Source organism: Manis pentadactyla, chromosome 9 (genome assembly GCF_030020395.1).
Source record: "Manis pentadactyla isolate mManPen7 chromosome 9, mManPen7.hap1, whole genome shotgun sequence".
NCBI lineage: Eukaryota > Metazoa > Chordata > Mammalia > Pholidota > Manidae > Manis > Manis pentadactyla.
This window is the reverse complement of record NC_080027.1, coordinates 18424215-18442128: the sequence shown is the minus strand read 5'-3', so window position 1 is coordinate 18442128 and position 17914 is coordinate 18424215. Positions and strand designations below refer to the sequence as shown.

General features: G+C 38.2%; 2 protein-coding genes and 1 pseudogene across 2 annotated transcripts; 1 reads left to right on the top strand and 2 right to left on the bottom strand.

The window, feature by feature from the left end:
• Nucleotides 1-425: 425 nt before the first annotated feature.
• Nucleotides 426-1370, bottom strand: LOC118909679 (olfactory receptor 5B3-like). The gene has a single exon (XM_036880399.2). It carries the CDS (start codon nucleotides 1368-1370, stop codon nucleotides 426-428), a length of 945 nt encoding a protein of 314 aa, XP_036736294.2.
• A 7432-nt stretch (nucleotides 1371-8802) lies between these two features.
• LOC118909734 (olfactory receptor 5B3-like) lies at nucleotides 8803-9748 on the bottom strand (annotated as a pseudogene).
• Nucleotides 9749-16729: 6981 nt separating this feature from the next.
• On the top strand, nucleotides 16730-17686 carry LOC118909684 (olfactory receptor 5B12-like). The gene has a single exon (XM_036880405.2). The coding sequence runs from the start codon at nucleotides 16730-16732 to the stop codon at nucleotides 17684-17686; it is 957 nt and encodes a 318-aa protein (XP_036736300.2).
• Nucleotides 17687-17914: the final 228 nt, after the last annotated feature.

The following is a 17914-nucleotide window of genomic DNA, read 5'->3' as shown; positions in this document are numbered from 1 at the left end:
TAAAGTAGTAAAAGAAATTAAACATAAATTTCTATTCCAATTCATGGATTAAATATTTAAATCATTATTATTAAAAGTAACAACATTCTGTTTAATTCTGGGAATTTTCCACTTCAGTGTATATGTATCCTCATGAGCCTCACACACAGATGTCTGTTCACAGTCTTGTTTGTGCCCTATTTTATGTGTATTTGCATTGATGGTGTAGAAACATCACATGTAGAATAAATGAATAAATAAACAAGTATTCTCAATAAAGTGTTTGACAAGCAGCCCTCAAGACATTCATCCACTGTTGTTAAGGTTATTACATTTTAGGACACATTTCATTTTAGGACAAGAGACTCTTGAATAGGTAGGGATATCACTTAAGGCACTTAATATCACAGTGGTTTTAGTGAAACTAGTTTACTGTTTATTGGACATTAAAATAACAATACTAAGGCCAATTTTGCCTCTATAACAACCTTGATGAATGCAGTCTTGACCTCCTTGTTCCGGAGGCTGTAGACCACAGGGTTCAGCATGGGGATGATCATAGCATAGAACACGGATGCCATCTTGTCCGTATCCAAGGAATGGCTGGAGCTGGGCTGTAAGTACATGAAGATAATAGTTCCATAGAAGATGGAGACGGCAGTGAAGTGAGAGGCACAGGTGGATAAAGCCTTCTGGTATCCTGCAGACGAGTGCATCTTTAGGATCGTGGTAAATATGAATATGTAGGATATCAAGATAACCAGGAGAGCGAAAAAGACATTGAAGCTGACTACATAAACAAGAATTAGCTCACTTACATGCCTATCAGAGCAAGACAGAGCCATGACTGCAGGAACGTCACAGAAAAAGTGATGGACCACATTGGACATACAGAAAGAGAGACTGAATGTGTCTCCAATGTGGATGGAGGCATTCAGGAAACCACAGACATAAGAGCCTGTGGCCAGACGTGCACACACACCTGTGGTCATGGTGGTGGTGTAATGTAAGGGTTTGCACACTGCTGCATAGCGGTCATAGGCCATGGAGGCCAAGAGGTAATTTTCCACAGTGGCAAATGCTGCAAAAAAGAACATCTGAGCAGCACATGCATTGTAGGAGATGACCTTGTCCCCTGTAAGGAGCCCAGCCATGACCTTGGGAGTGACAGCTGAAGAGTAACAAAAGTCCACCAGGGACAGGTTACTGAGGAAGAAGTACATGGGGGTGTGGAGACGAGGGTCCAGCAGAGTCAACACAATAATCCCCAAATTCCCGATCAGAGTGATGAGGTAGATGAGAGTGAACATTATAAAGAGGGGGACCTGCAGTCCTGGGTCATCGGTGAGTCCCAGCAGGATGAACTGTGTCACTTCTGTCCTGTTCTTCATCAGTGTTGAGTATTTCACAATATTCTGTGACTGTGAGAAGAAAAGAACAGGGTGATGACAAAGAAATTTTAATTGAAAATGTACATACAACATGTATGACTCCATTACAGCAATAACTTGTATTTCAAGGTTCTCCAGATTTAAAAACAATGAGTTTAACAGCAATACTAAGTGTGCTAATTGTATATAGATTTACATGCTCTTGAATCTGAGGACCTTTATGGAGTATCTTCCCAGGTTTTAAATTTTATAAATTTGTAAACTGAGATGTAGAAAATTAAATAACTTGATTCAGACGGCCTGCCCAGAATGAATATATCTGCCAGCTCACTTTTCCCAGGCCTGCTAAGAGCATGTACCTGAATAGGACTGCCATGAATTGCTTTAGACATTATAGGTGTATATTCATTATATTCCCTCAAGAATATTATGAGTTTGATTTGTTATTATACTCATTTATATTCTGATGCAAAAGAGGTTAATTTTTTATATTCAAATGAGTATTCATTAACACACCATGCTCTGGACCCACACTGGGTGTTCCCTAAGTCCAACAGTCTTAACTGTATTTGTATCACATTGAATTTAACTCCATTTACAATTACTCATTATTTCCATTGGTCCAAATTCAGCAGTTTTGGTTTCACAGTGAAGTACCTGGGACATACATGCATGGTAGTGGGTGGGGTAACTGGAGCGACAGGGGCATGTATATAACCAGCAAAGGCAAACCTGAGGAGAAGGCAAAGCATTAGGGACAGAGCTCGGGCTGTGGGATGAGGGTCACATGAACCCTCATATGCTGCCTCAGCATCTTAGGTCTTCAGCATATTGCTACTTTATTTTTCCATTGGCAAAATGAATACAGTAATGAGTCCTACTTTATACTATTATTATGAGAATTAAATAAGGGTATACATAAAAAACAATAAAATGCTGGTGTTTAGTAGTCTGATGAGTGCTAGCTATAATATTATTCTTAGGATGAGATGATTGTGTTTATGTCCATTTGGGAAAAATGCATGGTGACCTTCAGGGCTTCAGGTGTGCGTGAGTTTTGAAGTCCGGAAGCCTTCCTCTTCACGTTACCCTACCACGAAGGCCACAGCTATTTTCTGTGCTGACCATTGTTTCTCAGTCTCACCAATCTGCTTTTGCATCATCCATACAACTGACGACTCTAGCAAATCCATGTGAGCCATTCTGTAGCTTCATTTCTTCCTTGAAATCTGTATCTTAGCTCGGATGAGCATCCTTCTTTCCCAAACTCATTATCTCCCTCATTTCTGTCATCTCAAAACTCTATTTTTTAGCTATTCACCATGAAATACATATATATATACACTAGTAATAATAAGCATGAGTTTATAGGGAAATGTTTCAAATGCCATTTGAATCTTGTTAATTCATATTAGAAGCTTTTGTAGTTTAAAGATCACTTTCTTCTCTGCTCTTTTTTGTTGCTTATTTGCTTTTAACCTCCAATGAGAGGCCAACATTTAGTGAACAAGATGAAATGAGCACTCAATTCATCTGAGAATCATCGATGTTACTTTTTGTTCATATCTTTGGGAAAGCAGGATGATAGTTTTAAGTACCAGTAAAGTCCTCACTGATGGGAGTTTTGACATTCATATCCCAGTCTCACCTCCGTATTTAGAAAAACATTGAAAATACCTATTTCTGTTCTCAACTCAAAGTAAGTACAGCTGCCCCCCTGTTTTTGCATGAATTACACTCCTCACAAAAAGAGGTCTATGGAAAATAGGTTCTTACCTGTCTGGTGAGAGAATAAGAACGGACGATTCTAAATAGTCTGAGATCAGAATGTGAGCTGTAGGATAGTGCATAAATATTATTAAATAAGCTATTGTTCAGGCTGTGGTCATGATGCTCCAGGGGGTCTGAGGCAGGGTGAAATGGAGGAAAGGAAATTAACACGGTTCAGTTCCAGAACCTACTTTTCATTCTTCCTGTGACCTCAGAAGTAGTCAGTTGCCTTCTTTTACTTGTGAAATAAACATAATAAGATTACCTCTCACAAAATACACAGAATTGTGTCTGTACATAACAAATAAGCAAAGTTCTTTAAAACATCTCTATTAGAGACAATCATTTTTAAGTCAATCAATGTAATTTGTACCTTGGGGTGTTTTCCCCGACTATGGTTATAGGTGTGTAGCAAATCCTGGGAAAGACCTGGGTACTAATAAGTATTAACATTCAGATGAATGAACGATCACCAGCCTGGTTCAGCATGCAGACTGCTCCCTCCACAATGATGTCATGTTGAGTCATATTGGGATTTCAAAGGCTAATGGGGACATGAAGGGAGTTATAGAGATACAGAGCTCTCTGGTAATTTCCCCTGTGAGGGCCTCCAGAGCTCTGCATCCCACTTTCCCAAGAAAGAGGTAAATGAACTGTCTGTGGGGACCATGCTGGTTATTTCATTGTTCATACTGGTTTTTGTATTACTTGTTACTTCTTATTTTTGTCAAAGTATGAGCTGACCATAAGTAAGGGAACAGAGACCTCAGAGACCACAGAGACGAAGATTATGCATTTAAAAAATATTAGAAAACTCACTAAACAAGCTACTATAGCCAAACAACCATGTAAAAATATTGGGAAGGGAGAAGATTCAAACTCCTAAAGTTTCCACACTATTATATTAAATTGTCCGGTTTTTAACAAAAAATAGACTTGCAAAAAAGGAGAACTTATGAAACAGGAAAAAAGAAATGAACCGAAATTGGGATGATAGTTCCACAAATGATAAATATCAATAAAAAGACAAATTATGAATGTACCCACATAGACACTGTGAAGCTCAAAAGCACAAGTGAAATGAAAATTTTACTAGAGTGTTTTAACAGTGACTTGAGCCTGGAGAGGGGAGAATCAATATATTTAAAGGCTAAATCAATTGCAGTAATTCAGTCTATGGAGCAGAAACTCAAAAAAAGTTTGAAGAAAAATGGAAAAGAGCCAAATAGACCAGCGGCATGCCGCCCAGTGCACCAACATATGCACACGAGAGTGTCAGAGGGAGAGGGGAGGGAAGAAAGGGGCCAAAAGCCCACACCCCCATAGAGTTACCCTATGACCTGCCCTCCTACTTCTAGTCATAAGCTCCAAGATTTGAAAACAGATAAAAAAACACTTGGGCACAATGGTCATAGCAAGATTATTCATGATCACCTGAAGGCAGAAAAAATATAAATACCCATCATGTGATAAATGGATAAACAAAATGTGATCTGTCTGTACCATGGAATATTATTCAACTGTAAAAAGAATGGAGAACTGATAATATGTGACAATATGATGAGTCTTGAAAACATCATGCTAAGTAAAAGAAACCAAACAAAGAAGGTTCCATATTTGGTTATTGCTTTTATATGAACCATCCAGAATAGGTAAATCCATACAGATCAAAGCAGATTAGTGGTAACTAATGGCAGGGTGCAGGGGGAATGAGGAGTTACTGCTTAATGGGGACAGATCTCCTTTGGGTATAATGAAAATCTTTTAGAACTAGATAGATACTATGGTTGCAAAATATTATGAATATATCAGATGTCACTTACTTCAATGAATTTTATGTTATGTGAGTTTTGCATCAATGAAAAAAGAGAGCCAGAGGGCTCTTGGACATGCACACAGAGAAGAAAGCAATGTAACAATGGAGGCAGAGATTGAACTGCTGCAGCCACAGGCCAAGGAATGCTGACAGCTGCATTAAGACCCAAGAGACAGGGAACCAATTCTTCTTTAAAGACTCCTGAAGGAGCAGGGCCCTTCTGATGCCTTCATTTCAGTCCAGTGCATCTGATTTCAGACTTCTGGCCTCGAGAACACGTCCTATGTCACAAATCTCAGTTGGAACAAAATTCAAATTGAGGTGGTTTGTTTTTTTTGTGAATGTGGCTTCCAGTAGATTCTTTTCTTATTGTTAATTATACATAGCCTAAAATTTACCGTCTAAGCCATTTTTAAGTGTCAGTGGTATTAAACACATTCACATTGTTGTGGATAGGTATTGTACAGTACAGAACTCTCTGAGAATCAATATTGAAGTATGAAAGTTATGTATTATATTAGTATAGTGAATGTACATTTTGTTTATTACTGAGAGATACTGTCATGTTTATATTCTATATGGAGATTAGAATCATTTCAATTAAATGTACCATCAGAAAACATGAATTAATTTTCCAAAATAAATCATACAGTTAACTTCATAAACACATATTTGAAACTTTTTAGGATTTACTTGTATTTATGGTTTTTATTATTTTTAGCACTCAGTGTGTATTATTCACCTCTTAATTAGACAAAAGTAAAGATTATTAGGATTTGGATTTGGATTATTGCTTGATGAGGTGAATTCCAAGAAACCATTGTGCCCAAAGTGGGGTATATAAGCACTGAGTGGAAGTGTAGATAAATATATGCCAGAGAAGCAGAAAATTGGCTGTACTTCCTGAAATGCTAGAAGGTTTATTTATTTATTTTGGGGATATCCTAAACTTCAAAGATTTTTAACATATTGTACATAGGTACTCAAACCTTAAAGAATTTGTTCATTTAAAGAACATGTATAGAGAATCTACTTTGAATCAGATATTCTTTTGCTACTGAGGGTCATGTGAAGAAAACTGATAAACTCACTGCTGTCATTGTGTTTACATAATATCTGGGTGAGAGAGGTAATAAACAAGGGACTACATGATTATACAGTAGGGAGTGTTGATAAAAACTATGAAGAATAGTGCAGGGTGAGCATATAGTGTATATGGGGAGAAAAGGATGACCACAAAGATGTTCAGAAAAACGAACTGTGATAGGGTAACATTTAAGGAGAGACTTGAATGAGCATTCCACTCAGGGAACAGCAAGTACAAAGGCCCTGAGGTAGGAACAAGCTTGAAGTTGTCAAGAAATGAAAGGAAATCAGAGACAATAATTGGGCTTAGAGACTGGGGGAGTGGAAAAAATAAAATGAAGTATAAATAAATGAGCAGCATTAAGCTTTTAAGTGCATTTTCAGACAGAAAAAAAGTATATTATGGATATTCTTAGTGCATTTGAAACAGTGTGAAAAGTTGGTAGTGCTATGCAAAAAATTGAAGAATGCTTTTGTTTTCCTGTTTTTCTTGTATTCTTGCTATTTTATCCATTTGAAAATTGTAATGTGAACAGGCTCTACAAAATGACTCAGTCAAGACGGAAATATATACAACTTCATTTAAGATGCAATAGTGATGTATCTCTCAATATAATGTGCAAATGAAGCACATACTTTCATTTTGAAGCACGTTACTTGGTTCTTTTATTAGGACCCTTAGAAAGGTATTCAGTTAAGGAAATAAGATTATATTTTAATAATGCAATTAATTGTTCTAAAATATTTATTAAAAATTATGCACACTTCATATACCTCAAATAGTTTGAGACGATACATTTGACAGTAGGATTTCCAAGAAACAATTCTGTTCAAAAGATGGGCAGGGCAAGCGTTGAGCAAAGATGCATATAAAAATGTTTCAGGAGAAATTTACCTGTGCCTCTTGAAATACTATGAAAGTATATTTAAAAGGTTTATGTTATGGATGAACCATTATAATTAGTGATTCAAAGGCTTGATATATTGGTAGAGTTGGACTCTAACCTTAATTACTTCTTACATTCATTTTACAAATATTTATTGAGACTCTCCTATACAACAGACACTCACTTGAGTACTGAGAATCCTGCCATAAACAAAGCAGGTAAAGTTACCACTGTTATGTAGTTTACAGTTCTAGTTGAGGGAGAGAGTTAATAAACTAGGGAGGGAGTAACATACAGTTGTGCAGTATTGATAAAAGCTATGAAGAGAAACACACGGTGAGAGAACAGTATACATGGAGAGGAAGATAAATATTTTATAAGGATGGTCAGAAAAGGCACCCAGAATAGGTAACATTTAAGCAGAGTTTTGACTTTCCACACAGAGGAAACAGGAAATGCAAAGGCCCTGGTGTGGAAGCAAGTTTGGAGTTGTGAGCAAGTAAGTGTGAATTAGTCTTTCTAAAAGACTGGAGGAGTGGCAAGAGATGATGTGACTTGACTGATTTAATTGGGGGATATAAAATAGAATATTACTCAGCCATAAAAGGAAGAAATTCTTGCCATTTGTGACAACACAGATGGACCTAAAGGATATTATGATAAGTGAAATATGTCAGACAGAGAAAGACAAACACAAGTTGATTTCACTTATATGTGAAATCTAAAAAATAAACAAATCAGAAAAAGACAAACACTGAGAACAAGCTAGTGGTTGCCATGGGTGGAGGTTGGGGAGATAAGCAAAGTAAGTGAAAACAATAAAGAGGAACAAACTTCTAATTATAAGATAAATAAATCATGGACATGAAAAATGCAGCTTAGGAGATAAAGTCAATAATGCTGTAATAACTTTGTATGGTGACAGTGGGTCACTACACTGAATGTGGTGAGCATTTTCAAAATGTATATAAGTGCAAAATCACTATGTTGTATACCCGAAACCAATATAATATTGTGTATGAACTATACTTCAATAAAAAAAGAGTGAGAGCAATAACCATTTTAAAGCACTAGCAGAGAGAAAAATGTACAATGTTATTGGTATCTCAGTGCATTTTTTGACAATGTGAACGTTGGTAGTTATGCATGAAGAAATTGAAATATGCTTTTATTTGTTCTCCATTTTTCTTCTACTGTGGCTATTAATCCTTTTGAAAATGGTCATGTGAAAATGCAGGTTCAACAAAATGACTCAGTCAAGAACTAGTACTTCATTTTAGATGTTATGTTTATATATCTGTCTGTAGAATCTGCCAACAAAATAAGCACATGGTTTTATTAAAAGTAGATCACATTTTCCCAAATTATAACTCTTAGGACAGTTATTCAACTAAAGAAAAGACTAATATTAGACACAAATTTATATTTTAATACTCCAATTCAATATTTAAATTATTTGTATTACAACTAACACTCTCCATCTACCTCTCGCTAATTTCTGCTCCCATGGGTATATGTGCCCCTGGGGCGCAGGCCCGCCCTTCTGTTCATGGGCTTGTTTGTTCCCTTACTTCCCTGTATGTTTGTAGTGCATGTGGTAGAAAAAAATGCATGTAAAACAAGCAGATAAATCAAATACCCTTAATAAGTTTTTTGACAAGCAGAACCAAAACATTTTATGTTTCCCCTCATCCATTCTTATTTAGGTACTACATCTCTGGATATAAATTTCCTTATTCCAGAATATGGATTTTTAAAAAGTAAGAATATTATTCAGGATTTAACTTCAATGTGTGCCTTAAATGTGTCTCAGTGCAAGGAGAAAATTTGAAAGCAAAGAAACTAGATTATTATGCATCCTACAATGTTAAAATCACAATCCCAGAGACAATTTCACCTTCTCAGCCACCTTCTTGCCTGCACTCTCGACCTCCTTGTTCCTCAGACTATAGACCACAGGGTTCAGCAGGGGGATGACCATAGTATAAAACACAGATGAGATTTTATCTGTGTCCATGAATGACTAGAGCTGGGTTGTAAGGACATGATGATGACCGTCCCATAGAAGATGGAGACTGTTGTGAGGTGGGAGGCGCAGGTGAATAAAGCCTTCTGGTATCCCGCAGGTGGGTGCGTCTTTAGGATGCCAATAAAAATGAATATGTAGGACACAAAGATAACCAGGAGAGCAGAAAACATAGCAAAGCTGGCCACATAAATAAGAACCATTTTTATACTGTATCTATCAGAGCAAGAGAGAGCCATGACTGCTGGAATATCACAGAAAAAGCGATGAACCACATTGGAGATACAGAAAGAGAAACAGAAGGTGTCGCCAGTGTGGATGGAGGCGTTCAGGAAACCACAGACATAGGAGCCGATGGCCAGATGAGCACACACACGTGTCGCCATGGTGGTGGTGTAATGGAGGGGTTTACACGCTGCTGCATAACGATCGTAGGCCATGGAGGCCAAGAGGAAATTTTCTACACTGGCAAAGGCTGAAAAAAAAGAACATCTGAGCAGCATATGCATTGTAGGAGATGACCTTGTCTATTATAAGAAACCCAGCCATGACTGTGGGAGTGACAGGTGAATAGTAACAAAAGTTCCCACAGAGACAGTTTACTGAGGAAGAAGTACATGGGGGTGTGGAGACGAGGGTCCATGAGGATCAACAGGATCATCCCCAGGTTTCCAACCACACTGACGAGGTAAATGAGACTGAAGATTATAAGGAGGGGGACCTGCAGATCTGGGGCACAGGTTCGTCCGAGGAGGATGAACTCAGTCACTTCTGTATTGTTCTTGGATGTTATTTAGGAATCAACGCCCTGTAACAATGAGAAGTGAAGGGATAATGTTAAATGTAGTTGTGATGGCAGTGAAGTTGAAATGTTTACGTATCACAGATATTATTTTATCATAGCGATTGTATGTGTTTCAAGATTCTCCAAATCTAAAGCATGAACCTGTAAGCAAAATTTGGTGTGTTAATTATCGAGGATTCTAAAGTGTGGAATGAGGGATCTTTGTGGATCATCTGTCCAGTTTAGTTCTTAATCCTTGTATATTTGTTAACAGATTTGGAAATTTTAATGAGTTTTAATGACAATTCTGGAATTAATAAATCTGTCGTTGCAGATTTTCCTAGCCTATGAAGTTCATACACATTTATGTTGCTCATGTGCCAGGAACACTCTAGACGCTTTACATCAGTATTCATTGACTCTTCTCAACAGTGTACTTTCATTTAAATAGTGAAGCATAAGAGGATGAGTAATTTATTCACATTTCTACAAATATTCATTAGGAAACCAAACTTTTTCCAGATAAAGTATTTCCCAAGTCAGATGGTCTTAACTAAATTTAAATTAAATTGAACTCAATTATTTACAATTACTCATTGTCTCTGTTGGTCCAAACTCAGCATTTGGGGTTTCACAGTGAAGTAAAGGAGACTTATATGCATGGTGTATATAGCTGATAACAGGAACAGTGGGGCATGTACAACCAGCAGAGGTGATTCTGCAGGGAATGCTTAGCATCTGGTACAGATCTTGGGATCTGGGGAGAGGTGAATATCAGCCCTACATTTACAGTGTCTGTACCTAACCTAACATTCCTTGACCAGATTTTCTGCATCTACAAAATTAAGATAATAAGGAGACCTAATTCAAGATGTTATTGAGAGAATTAAGTTAGATAATGCAGAGCAATGAGCAAAATGCTGGGTTTTTAGCACAGTCTGATGAGTTTAGCTATAAAATTATTATTAAAATGAATGACCTCTATGTTGGTTTGAGAAAAGTCGCTGGTGACATGCAGGGCTTCAGGTGTGGATGAGTTTTGAAGTCTTGTGGGCTCCCTTTCCATTTTGCTTTTTCTCACACACTAAGTTCATTAAAGTTTTCTGTGCTTCCCAACATAGTACACTGCATTCATGCTCTGTGCATATGACTGGCTGCTCTTGCCGTTTTGTGTGAGTATTCTTTTCCTTTCTTTTTTCTTGAAATCTGCATTTCAGTTTAAGTCGAACACTTTCCTTTTCTTCTTGCTACTGTTATCTAATAGTTGAATCACAGCTATCAGGCGGTGAAAGTTCACAACCTGTGGGTTACCTTTAGCTGGTATATCTGCTTTGAAGGCAAGTTTTATGTTGTAAGCTTGTCCTATTCGAGCCTGTTCAGATATATAGGAACAATATTAAAAAATTTTTTATTTGTATATAGAACCTTTGGAATTGCATTCATCCTCTTTAACTACTATTCCCTGCTGTCCTCCTCCTAAAACTTTTACAACTTTATTTTACAAGCCCAGCCCAAGAACGCTTTGTGCTTGCCAACCTTTATATACACAACTTTTATATCCATGTTCTATAAACAATGATAAGAGCTTCAAATATAAATGTGAGCATGTGTGTTTAAGGTATGTATGTATGTATGTATTATTATTATTATTATTACCATTAAGGCAATTGAGGCTTTGAGAAGTTTTGGGCTAGTATGAGGAAGATTCAGGAATCAAAATTTACACTTGTTTTGTCCTAATGATAAGCTTGTGCTTTTAGCCACATCACTGTCATTGTGTGTAGATGTGCTAGAAATAATAAAGATGAGATTATAGGGAAAACATTAAAATAAAGGTCATGTCTTGGTAATTCATTAGATCCTTTCTGTAGTTTAAAGAAGGGCTATTAATTCTTTTTTGGTTTTGTTTGTTTGTTTTACCTCCAATGAGAGGCCAAGAAATAGTGGACAAGATGAAATTACCAGCTAATCAATAAAAGCATCGCCCATACTACTTTTTAAAAAATTGAAGTGTAGTTGATATGCAATGCTATATTGGCTTCAAGTATATAACATAGTGATCTGACAGTTATACACATTATTAAATCATCACCCCAACTAGTGTAGTTATTATCTGTCAACATAGAAAGATGTTATAAAACTACTAACTATATTCTCTGGGTTGTACTTTCATCCCCATGGCTAATTTATATTGTGATTGAGATTTTGTGCTTTATCCCTTTCACATATTTCACTCACCCACCCCAACCCCATGATATGGAAGCAACCTAAGTGTTCATCAACAGATGAATGGATAAGGAAGATGCGTTACAATGTACACAATGGAATATTATTCAGCCATAAAAAAACATAAAAAGAAGAAATCCCACCATTTGCAACAACTGGAATGGCCCTAGAGGGTATTATGCTCTGAGAAATAAGCTGTGAGGAGAAAGACAAACACCGTATGATTTCACTTGTAGGTGGAGTATAAAAACAAAACGAAACGAACAAAACGCTGAAGGACTCCTGGGCGCTGAGGAGTGGCTGGTGGTCACCCATATGACTTTTTGTCTAATCTCTTTTAGACAGCAACTTAACGATGTTTCATGAGTAACATTAAACCCCCCACTGATGGAAGTTTCGACATTTACACCCCAAATTTACCTCAGTGTATTAGAAAAAATGTTCAAAACATTTATTTGTGTTCAAATAACTTAGAGTATATATGTAGCTGCTTTTGCATGTATGAACTTTTCACTAAAAATGTAGAGTGAATAAATATAGATGCTTACCTTGCTCCCTGATAAAAAGGGACAGTCCATCCTGAATAGTTTGTCTGGAATCAGAAATTCTGTCATAGAATAGAATAATGCAAAAATAGTGTTAAGAGAATTTCTCTCTCGGGTAGTGGTCAAATTTTCCAAGGTTTAAGGCAGGAAGTGACAGAAGAAAGATCACTAATGAGTGCTCAGGTTCTGAATCTACCATGTGTTCTTTCTGTGGCCTTGGAGGGGTCACTTACCTCTTCCTTATTTGTAAACTAATACAATTAAATAAATCTCTCACACAGACTGTGTCTGAGAATAGCAAATAAGGAAAGGTCTATAAATCATTTGCCAAGGGGTTATCATTTTAAAATCACTCAGTATAATTTTTATCTTGGCGTGTTTTCCCTAACCACTGAAGGCTTATAGCACATCCTTAGGTTGGCTGAAAGCCTGCCTGCCTAACAAGTATTAATGTGCAGATGAATAAATGATGACAAAAGGGGCTCAGCATGCAGTCTGGTCCCTGTAAAATGATGTCACCTGGAGTCATGTTAGGATTTCAGAGGTTAATGCATGGGGACCAGCAGGCAATTATGGAGACACCTGACTCTCCAGGGATACCCTCCTGTGGGAGCATCTACAGCTCCTCATCCCACTTTCCCAGGGAGGAAATAACTAGACTACCTTCCCCCAGTTTGATAATGGGTTCAAGGGAAACCTGATGGCTGAGTGATATAGAGCAATACCCAAGGTCAGTTATTTAGTGTATAGTGGAGGTAGAATTTGTATCCAGATGTCCCTAGTTTGGACTTAGACTTTTAACTTCTCTAGATATCTTCAACCCTTGTACATGAATTTCTACAGTATCCACTGGTGTGGTAATTATGTATCCTATTATCCTGTAAGACTTCTGAAAGTTAAAACCTGATATATTAAACTATGTTTTGCTAGCATCTAATACAACTCTTGATAACAGAAGAGATAATGGCAAAGGGGTAGTTGAATGACAACGCGAAATGAATTAAATTGTACTAACCTCCATTATTGCATGAATATTCTGTGTCAGCATTTGAAACTCTGAATTGGGAGGCCAACATATCCCAGACTGTTAACTAAGCCTATGAATCACATCCTTTCCCTGTACTTTAATTCAATCATTAAGGAAGATAGAAGATTGGATTCTATCATCTCCAAAGTCCTTTTGGCTAAAACACTCTATTTTTTCTTACCAATATTTTAAAACTACATTTTCTTTTTATGCCCACAATTAATTCAGAGAATCCTGACTGAAGACATACTTTGCACGTAACAACGACTCTAAGCACACTTACTACCCAGATCCTGATTTCTCTTGCTATTGGGCATTCATATAATCCAAAAGTGATACCAATGGAACACACTCAGAGGTGACTGACTTCGCCCTATGGAGAGAGCAGAGGACCCACACTGCAGGTTCCCTTCTCTATAATGTTCACCGCCATCCCCTTCATCACTCTTGTTGAGGATGATCATGTCAACCCCATCTGACTCTCGTCTCCATGCTCCCATGCTCTTCTTCCTCAGAAACCTGTGTCTGGTGGACTTTGGTTACTGCAGAGCTGTCACTCCCAAAGTGAGGACCAGATTCCTTAGAGGACACAACATCATTTCCTACAATGCATGTGTTGCTCAGATGTTCTTTTTTGCTATCTTTATTACTGTAGAAAATTTCCTGTTGGCCGTAGTGGTCTATGACTGCCCTGCAGCAATATGTGCAACACTGCATTTCACCACCAACATGGCAAGTGTGTGCACCCATCTGGCCACAGGCTCCTCCATCTGTGGTTTCCTGACTGCCTCCATCCACACTGGGGGCACTTTCAGTGTCTTCCCACAGAACCACAGTGTGGTTGATCACATTTTCTGCCACTCTCCTCCTCTCCTGGCTCTCTCATGCTCAGACAACTACTTCAGTGAGATGGTTTTATTTGTTTTGATCAGCTTCAGTGTTTTTTTAACCCAGTCATCTTGATTTATATTTGTCTTTATATAAATATTTATCTTTATCACCATCCCGAGATGTGCTCATCTGAAGGACATCAGAAGGCCTTTTCTACCTGATTCTTTTAGATTCTGTCAACTTCCTTGAATATTGGGGCTGTTAATACATACTTAACCATTTTCTTTGCAAGGATGTTTCCCACAAGGTTCTCTGTCATTTCTAGGACTGGCTGAAATGTTAACTTTCCTGAGAAAACATTCTGACCAGCCAAGGCAGAGTAGGTTTCTTTTTTTCTGTCTCATTTTCCTCTGGATAATTACATGCTTATTCTATACATACTTGCACACATACGGTATTTTGTTCTACTTATAATTGTATGCTTCTTGAGTGTTTACTTATTTAGTGTCTATCTTCTCCAATACATTTAAGCACCATGAATGCAAGAATGATATTTATTTTGCATGAGCCTGTGTTTCCACAGCTCATCATTATGGCTGAAACACAGCTGAGATCAGTAAACAGTTGAATAAGTTGATATTTCTTCTCAAGGGTACAAATTTTTCAGGTGAATTAAGAGAAGCACTAATTCCTGGGGTCCACTCATCTTGCTTAATGACAGAGCCCATGTCTCTATCCTTCAATATTTGTCAGATTGCAGCCCTGGAGGTCATGCTGTGGGTCCATTTGTACCTTATCAAGGAGAATGACTGCAAATAGTGTAAATATGCCGTCATCTACCTCAACAAGCAAAGCTGGATCCCCATAGACATTTTAATCACTTGATCCCTATTAGGTGAGATAAAGAACTTTGTAGCCATCATGGAGTATTTGTCCCCTGAGAGTTCTATGTAACTCCTCCCTGGACCCCATTATTTAATCTTTTGATGTCCCCACATGACTCCATTTGGCCTCATATTAGAGGGAACAGCCCAAGAACCAGAGTTACTCTGGCCATTCATTTATTCATCTGATTTGTTAATAGTTGTCTAGTAGCAACAATGATCTTCCCCCAAACTGTTCTCTTACTAAGAACATGCAGTGATATCCGGGGAAAACAACCCCAAATAACAGCAGCGCTGGTGATGATATTGATGATCCCCCCTTGCGAAGTATAAGGCATTTTAGGGATTTTCTAATTTTCTCTTAGCAGCTGACTTCAGGGAGGATTTTGTTGGGGCTGCCTTATTATTTCCGTTTTATAGATGAAGCTATCAAAGCTCAAAAAGGTTAAGTGATTTATCTCAGCAGAGTGAGCAGCAGATCCAGGACTAGATCCCTTGTTAGCTGATTCTAAGCCTGTAGCATTTTTTTCTTCCATTTCTCCCTGCCTCTAGATAACCTCAAACCTTTTGGCCAAGCACTGAAGGATAGCATTGCAATAGGGTGTCTACTCTCCTTCACAGATTGGATTTCTAATTTAAGATCACTCACATTTGAAGATGCTGGACTTGGATGTTGTTTTGTTCAGAAAGAAAGGTAAGCATACAAATCTGTTAGACCAAATCTACTGTCTGCATTAGTTTGTGTGGATAGAATGCAAAGGGTAAAAACTGCATTAATTTAACAAAAGTTAAGAACTGTTATTTTATAGATGTCTTTATTCCCTGTTCATGAATTTCTACTCTTTTCCCACTATATGGTAAATTATACATCCTGTGCACTATACTATACCATGAAACCATTTTAGGCTAAGGACATATTTCATTTGATTACATTTCATGATCATAGAACACTATTCTTGAAAAAATATGTCAGTTGAAGTAAAATTAATTCGATTTCATATTACTTTTACTAAATGATTCTAAATTTAGTGTAAAGAATAATTTGTCTTTTATTAAACTGAATTGTGTGTCTGAACTGTTCCAGTTGGCAACTAATCTGATGATCTTGCATAAGTCTTTTCTTTTCTTCTCTTCACCTTAATTCAGTCTTCTATGAAGTTAGGAGACTGGGATGCATTGTCTCCAAATCCTTCACACTGCACAAGTAGGCTCCTGCAGCCAGGGAGGCACACACATTTGTCACCATGGTGGTGGTGTAATGCAAGGGTTTACATAGATATTGCTCTATGATCTGTCAATATTTAAAATTGCATTTAGTTGCCATGGCCATGCTTTAGATCTGAAGACTGCAGGAGCCATGTTTTTGTGACCCTGAAATAAGGCAGAGTGACGTGCTGATCGATCTCAGCAGTCTTCCCTCCATTTATCGGCCTGCTTCCATATTGTTATTGCTGCAGGGCAGCCACGTAATTCCCAAATGGTCCTCCAAGAGAACAGTACAGAGGTGTCTGAGTTCATTCTGGTGGGACTGACTGACGACCCGGAACTACAGATCCCGCTATTCATTCTCTTCTCCCTCATCTACCTCATCACTGTGGTTGGGAACCTGGGGATGATGATCATGTTGATCCTGCTGGACTCTCGGCTCCACACCCCCATGTACTTATTCCTCAGTAACCTGTCTCTGGGGGACTTCGGTTACTCCTCAGCTGTCACTCCCAAGGTGATGGCAGGATTCCTCACAGGAGACAAGGTCATCTCCTACAGTGCGTGTGCCACCCAGCTCTTCTTCTTTGCAGCTTTTATCACTGTAGAAGGTTTCCTCTTGGCTGTAATGGGCTATGACCGCTACGCAGCCGTGTGTAAACCCCTGCATTACACCACCACCATGGCGACAAGTGTGTGCGCGTCCCTGGCTGCAGGCGCCTACTTGTGCGGTTTCCTGAACGCCTCCATCCACACTGCGAACGTTTTCAGGCTCTCCTTCTGTAGATCCAATGCGGTTGATCACTTTTTCTGCGATGGTTCTCCTCTCCTGGCTCTCTCATGCTCAGACCACTACATCAGTGAGATGGTTATATTTTTTATGGTGGGTTTCAATGCCCTGTTTACTGTCCTGGTCATCTTGACCTCCTACCTGTTCATATTTATCACCATCCTGAGGATGCGCTCATCTGAAGGACGGCAGAAGGCCTTTTCCACCTGTGTGTCCCACTTCACCACCATCTCCATCTTCTACGGGACAGGCATATTCAGGTACTTACAGCCCAGCTCCGGTCATTCCATGGGAATAGACAAGGTGGCATCTGTGTTCTACACTATGGTCATCCCCATGCTGAATCTGCTGGTCTACAGCCTCAGGAACAGAGAGGTCAAGAGTGGCTTTAAGAAGGTGGTGGGGAGGGCAAAGTGTTCAATAGGATTCATGCTTTAATTACATAGAATCTACAATAAGGCTCTTTCATCCTCTTCAGATCTATCTAGGGAAAATATTCACCTGGATAGCCATACATTTCTAATTTATTGCAGTACTTTCCCAACCTACTAATTAAATCTGCAAAACAAACATTTTCAAAAACATGAGACCTAGGAATAATGGGTTAAGAGGAATCCCCCATGAGCATGGAATTCTTAGTTAACAAATTCTTCTTAATAAACATAT